The sequence below is a fragment of the Priapulus caudatus genome, unplaced genomic scaffold, assembly GCF_000485595.1.
Source record: "Priapulus caudatus unplaced genomic scaffold, Priapulus_caudatus-5.0.1 Scaffold815, whole genome shotgun sequence".
NCBI classification, from domain to species: Eukaryota; Metazoa; Priapulida; class Priapulimorpha; order Priapulimorphida; family Priapulidae; genus Priapulus; species Priapulus caudatus.
Window position 1 is genome coordinate 40,024 of NW_014577876.1, and position 5,501 is coordinate 45,524.

The following is a 5,501-nucleotide window of genomic DNA, read 5'->3' on the forward strand; positions in this document are numbered from 1 at the left end:
TACTATCGTTGTTTTGTCTACCTCTGGCCATCCGACGGGGTGAGTCTAAGGCACTGCCGCATCTTGCCATCTGTATCCTCACGTTCATCTGTGATCAGATCACTTGGTGAGAGCCTCGCATGCTTCTGCAAGTCCAGCAGCCTAAAACACACATGCATGTTAAACACTCATATCCATATGTGAATATCTATTCATACACACACTCATACGTACACATAAAGAGTAGATAATATTATTATTAATAGATAAGAGTAGCCTCTATTATCTACTCTTGATACACACATACATACCAATGATACCCCAAACTCCCACATCCACTCTGGTTTACCACATTACAAATTTCCATTTTACAATTTACATATGTGTATATGTGTTTTCACAGGTATTTTCAAGACTGCCTCATTTTGAGTGGGGGCTTTTCAATTACATGACCATTTTCAAACACAATTCTCATACACAAGTATATCAGTATTTCTCTGGCAATGATCTAGAACTTTTTATGGTTTAGACAGTTTCACAGTGGTGGAATTCAACTTTACCGGGATTATTTGTAACTGCCTTTCTCATATTACATGGCACAGACATAAATTTAATACAGCTCTCTAGATGTTTTTGATACGTTATATAGCTACTGTAGTTTTTAAGCCATTTATAATGCTGAGTGATTGTAAGGTGTGTGTAAGGAGGTAATCGAGGTTGCCACTTAATACATCTGAGATCTAGCATCTAAGCTCAATCTAGCATGGCACTGGCTGCAAGGCTGCTGGAAAATTTACCGTCAACCTGTAGTCGTTAGCAAACACTCACCGAAACGTTTTGCACATGTAGAAGAATGCAGCGTAGCTGGCGCCCTCTGCTGAATCTACACTAAACACACTGCTGTCCCACAACGCATTCTCATGCTCGGCAGTGACGGGGGTGACGCCGGCGCCACCTACAACCGACGTGGCGTCCTCTGCGTCCGACGTCCTGCCGTCGGCGCCACGCTGTCTCTGGAGCTCCTTGCCGATGTGGAGTCCCCGCAGGATTAGACTCGTGTACGTCGCCGGGTTCGCGCAACTCAGCATGAAGAAGTTTGCGAGGTGGTTGTAGATCCTCACGAGGCTGGGTATGGGCAATGCGACGCTGCCCCCGACACGAAGCCTGCTCAGCAGCAGCAGCAGGCAAGTCTCCGCCTGCTCCGAAGTCAGCATGCTCAGCTCTCCGGCTGCGGACGACCATATTGGTTACATAAGTAATACAGCAGTGCTTCTTAAACTGGTGAATGGTTCACCGAAGGGTGAATGAAATGATTTAAGGGTGAACGAAACTCGCCAAAAACATGAGGAAATTTAGTCGCAGGTGAATGAAATTTTGTGATAAAGACTCTGCAATACAGTGTGAATCGGGAGTACCGCATCTTTCAATGCACCCCGTTTACACTGAATAACTGCCAGACTTAGGGGGTTATGGTACACTGTTACGGTTAGATTAGATTTCGTGTTCTAGGTATATGTGTTTTTTTATTTCAAATGGTATACGGTCCACCAAATATTAAGGTAAAATGTACATGTAGTTATATACCGATTAATGTAATCAAGAAAAGCATGCCACGGAAAATGTATCTGAACATGAGACACAGGGTTGCTGAATTCAGGGAGGCAATAACATACCCAGAGAATATGGGTGCTGTGGTTAAAGAACATGCTACAATTCTCTCAACTAGCATTTAGTTCACGTGTACGTGTAAAACAGAGATTGCCCTGATGTATGCAACCGTGTTGCATATGCAATTATATCATGAATATATAGCTGTATTACAGCAGTGCTATACTAAAGTACTATAGTTGTAGTACTATATTATACCATGGATAAGTTTATGACCCTATCATATCTGAAAGTGCACCCCACCAGCTGACTAGACTTGTAATGTAGTAGCCAGGGCCGTCGCCAGGGATTGACTAACGTTGAAGCCCAGTCCCACAGTGTGAAGTACCGTAAAGGGTTAGACTGTCTGAGGGGGTTTCCCCCTCCCCTTGGGGGGGTCCAGGGGGTCTCCTCTGAAATTTTTTTAAATGCTACATGGAAAATGGTGTATGCTGGCGAGTTTCAAAATGAAATTTTAACATTTGAAACACAGTAAAAAGTATATTGCAACTGTTTAATTTCACAATTTTAAAAAAAATCCGGAAATAACGTTGAAGCCCGGAGCTTCCGGGCCTCTGCCTGGAGACGTGCCTGGTAGCCGGTCAGGACTTGCCTGCAGATTTACTCTATGGCACCCTGTCACTCTCAACACCACGCTGTACTGACGTCTACAGCCACCTTTACTTGCCTACCGTAGGGAATGTGCGCTGGCAGATTTGCATCGCTCCGATGACACTTGGGTTTCTTGTTCATCGAGGAAGCCCAGCAGTTCCACACTGTCAGCGCCAATCCGAGATCTGGCTCCCGATCGACACCTGAGGGAGAGAACATTACGCAGTTTTTGTATTTTACAGGGTGTAACCTAATGAAGCCATACAATGTCGAAATTTACTAGTTGTTTATCACTAACTCTATAGCTTAACGGCATTGAGTGGAACGCTGGTAGATTCCTTATGGGATAGTGCAGTTGATCTGCAATTATTCTGTAGCGAGGATTTAGAGAGTGAGGTACGTCGCCCGTTCATACGCGAGTATAACTATCACGGAATAACGCACTAGTTCAAATGACAGTAGTCTTTCTATTGCCTTCTAGCGATACAAAAGGCTAGCAGATAGACATACAGGCCTGTACCCAGAATTGGCCTAAGGGGGGTTCCAAATCAGAGGTGTGTGGGTAACTGCAAGCGCCAAAGGCGCGAAGCAATGTTAGCGGGGTCTGGGGGCATGACCCCCAAGGAAAATTGTGAAAATTGGCTTTAAAATTGCGCATTCTGGTGCATTTTAACAGTTTTCTTCTGGTTAAGTTGGATTCGACTTAGGCAAGGTCAACTGTATTTATTTTTTGATGGTTGGGGGGTTCCAGAACCCCTGGAACCCCCCCCCCCTTGGGTACGGGACTGACATAGGCTAAGATATGGTAACGGATAGATGTATTACTCACCTAAATTATTTGTTATGTTCTCCAGAAACTTTCTATAAAAAGAAAAACAGATTCTGAAATTAGCCCAAATTAGTTGCTGTAGCTCTATTGAGTGATATAGCCAATAACTTGGGAGTAAGAATAACCATATATATATTGCAAGTCCATACAATACACACTCTGGCAGCGCCCAACCTCAGTACCAAATGTCGGCTTTGCGTATACTCTAGAGGTAACTATAGAGAACCCACCTTCCCAACTATATCTAGTTAGTTGTTAGCTCTAGTACTACAGCCCTTGTTCGCCACAGGCATGTGCCTAGTAAGGCTGAAGGGGTCGTTGTCGTATATGTATAGTACCCGAGGTGTCGGCGAGTATGTTGCCTACGCCTACTCCCTAACCCTATCAAATAGTTACCTCGGGTACATATGATATTATACGCCATTATACGACAACGACCCTTCGTGCCCTAGTAAGCTAGAACTTTTTAGTTGTTAGATTTTGACCATAGCAGGGTTCTCCCCAAGATATCTCGTTTTCAAACAGGGCGAGCGGGAAGCGGGGGGGAAACTAGGGGAGGGGGAGAGCTAGGGGTCCGGGGCGTGTAGTTTTCCGTACAGTACTAATCTAATGCGTAAAGAGTCGCCACCACACCATAAGACGGTATTGTGGGTTGCCTTGTATAATAAGACGGCCGAGTCGGTTGTACAGTTCAGTGACAGGTTAACTGTGCATTGTCAGTTAACTTTGTACTGTGCTCAGTGCATCGTGTGTACGGCTTAAAAATAGCCCGCTCGGATGTCCTGGTCGAACGCAACTTTCTTGACCGGCGATTCCCGCGCGTGCAACTTTATTGTGCTGGAATTTAAACGGGGCGGAGGTAATTCAAACGGGCGCAACATCAAACAGGGGGATTCTTCCCGCAAACGGGCGCGCCGGGGCCCGCGATTTTGCGCAACGTAGGGCGCAACCCTGCATAGCAATAGGCAATACACTGAAACATGCAGATGCTGAACTTGAATATTCGTCGTGTCATGACCTACGTGACATACATGGCAAACTGGTATGTAAAGTTTATCTAGATGTATTATTTTGTGCGCTTAACTGACCATACTCTATTACTGAGGCTCATAGGGCTCTATATGTCCTCCAGCGTACTGCCGGAACGTACCCTGCATGGTCACTATTTGATATGGTTAGGGTTAGGGTACCCGGTTAGGGAGTAGGCGTAGGCGACTCCCTATATTATATAGACTCATTAGTGGAGTAGGCGAGGTACGGTCCGGGATATTAGATAGTACCAAGGTACGTTCCGGCAGCACCCTGAGGGACATACACCCTCTCAGCATTACTGAGTAAGTGAGTAAATTATTAATTCACCCTGGGTATCCATCTACTATATCGATGGATTGTTGCGCAGGCTTTCTTTCTTTGTCCTTTGTTTTCGTCCTGGGCGAACTTCTCAGTGATGTACCCTGATAACCATTCATAGTTTCTAGCTCGGTCTCCGCTGTAGAATTATTACCAGCGTCCATCGTTACGTGAAGAGAAACAGACACGTAAGTTTTGCAAACTTATTTAGATCACATGACTCAAGTTCGAAGTTCGACGAGCTTCACACCATTGCGTCCATGTTACTTCCGGCGTTCCGCTACTTCCGCCTCCTGTATGCTCAACGCGATGCGTCTCAGTTCAACAGTTCATTTATCTAAATAACTAGATATCAAGATCACATTTAGACGTATTTGAAGCGTAGCATGTTCATGTACGCAGTTGTAGCACAAACTTAGCAAATGGTACGGCCTATGGTTCGCTGTTGAAAGCAGCAAATAGCGGTAGCTGGCGTACGTGTAGCTTGCGGGACTCGAAAAACCGGATTTCCCACGTGACGCATCCATTTTAGCAAGGGTGGGGTGGGTATTGCTGATAGAAACCATGTTCGCAGTTAGTGCTGAACTCGCGGGTATTCATTGTACGCCAAGTTATTAATTTTTATTTTATATTATGCTAAATAAACACATACTGTATTTATTATCAAAATTAACGTTTATGTACCTACTCTCTATCGCATAATAATTCCAAGTTTATGGCGTTGAAATGCTCATCTGCAAACCACAAACTCACCCCCCCCCCCGCACGTCATCGTGCACAAACTCACAGAAAATTATTTTTTATATCATTTCTTTCTTTGTTTCGTTTTTGAGTGAAACTCTATATCTAAGTGTGCCGGGTTTACAAAATATATGGCATATATTCCCAGTTCCCAGCTTAATAAGATCACAATTCCATACCAATTCTTAGAAAATAATTACATTTACATCAGGAGTAGATAATAGGAGGTTATTTACTCCTGATTTACATCGCATTCCCATATATTATTAATTATAGATACTGGCCATCCTACACAGTTTACTTTTGGGAATCCACCATTTATATCACATATAATAATTATAGC

The 5,501-nt window shown here is 44.1% G+C and overlaps 1 protein-coding gene across 1 annotated transcript; it reads right to left on the reverse strand.

The window, feature by feature from the left end:
- Positions 1-17: 17 nt before the first annotated feature.
- On the reverse strand, positions 18-4,907 carry LOC106813727. Its single transcript, XM_014817940.1, has 5 exons — positions 4,427-4,907; positions 3,068-3,099; positions 2,319-2,441; positions 808-1,207; positions 18-141 (listed from the first exon to the last, which is right to left on the reverse strand). The coding sequence occupies exons 1-5, from the start codon at positions 4,579-4,581 to the stop codon at positions 18-20; spliced, it is 834 nt and encodes a 277-aa protein (XP_014673426.1). The 5' UTR covers positions 4,582-4,907.
- Between the last annotated feature and the right edge of the window lie 594 nt (positions 4,908-5,501).

What these genes read in the sequence shown, in the direction of transcription:
- LOC106813727 (XM_014817940.1), bottom strand. Translation starts at nt 4,581, where the DNA reads ATGGACGCTGGTAATAATTCTACAGCGGAGACCGAGCTAGAAACTATG. An exon ending in ATAGTAGATGGATACCCAGG is followed by an intron (nt 3,100 to 4,426) that starts GTGAATTAATAA and finishes TTCTTTTTATAG; the next exon opens with AAAGTTTCTGGAGAACATAA. An exon ending in GCCAGCGCACATTCCCTACG is followed by an intron (nt 1,208 to 2,318) that starts GTAGGCAAGTAA and finishes GGTCGTCCGCAG; the next exon opens with CCGGAGAGCTGAGCATGCTG.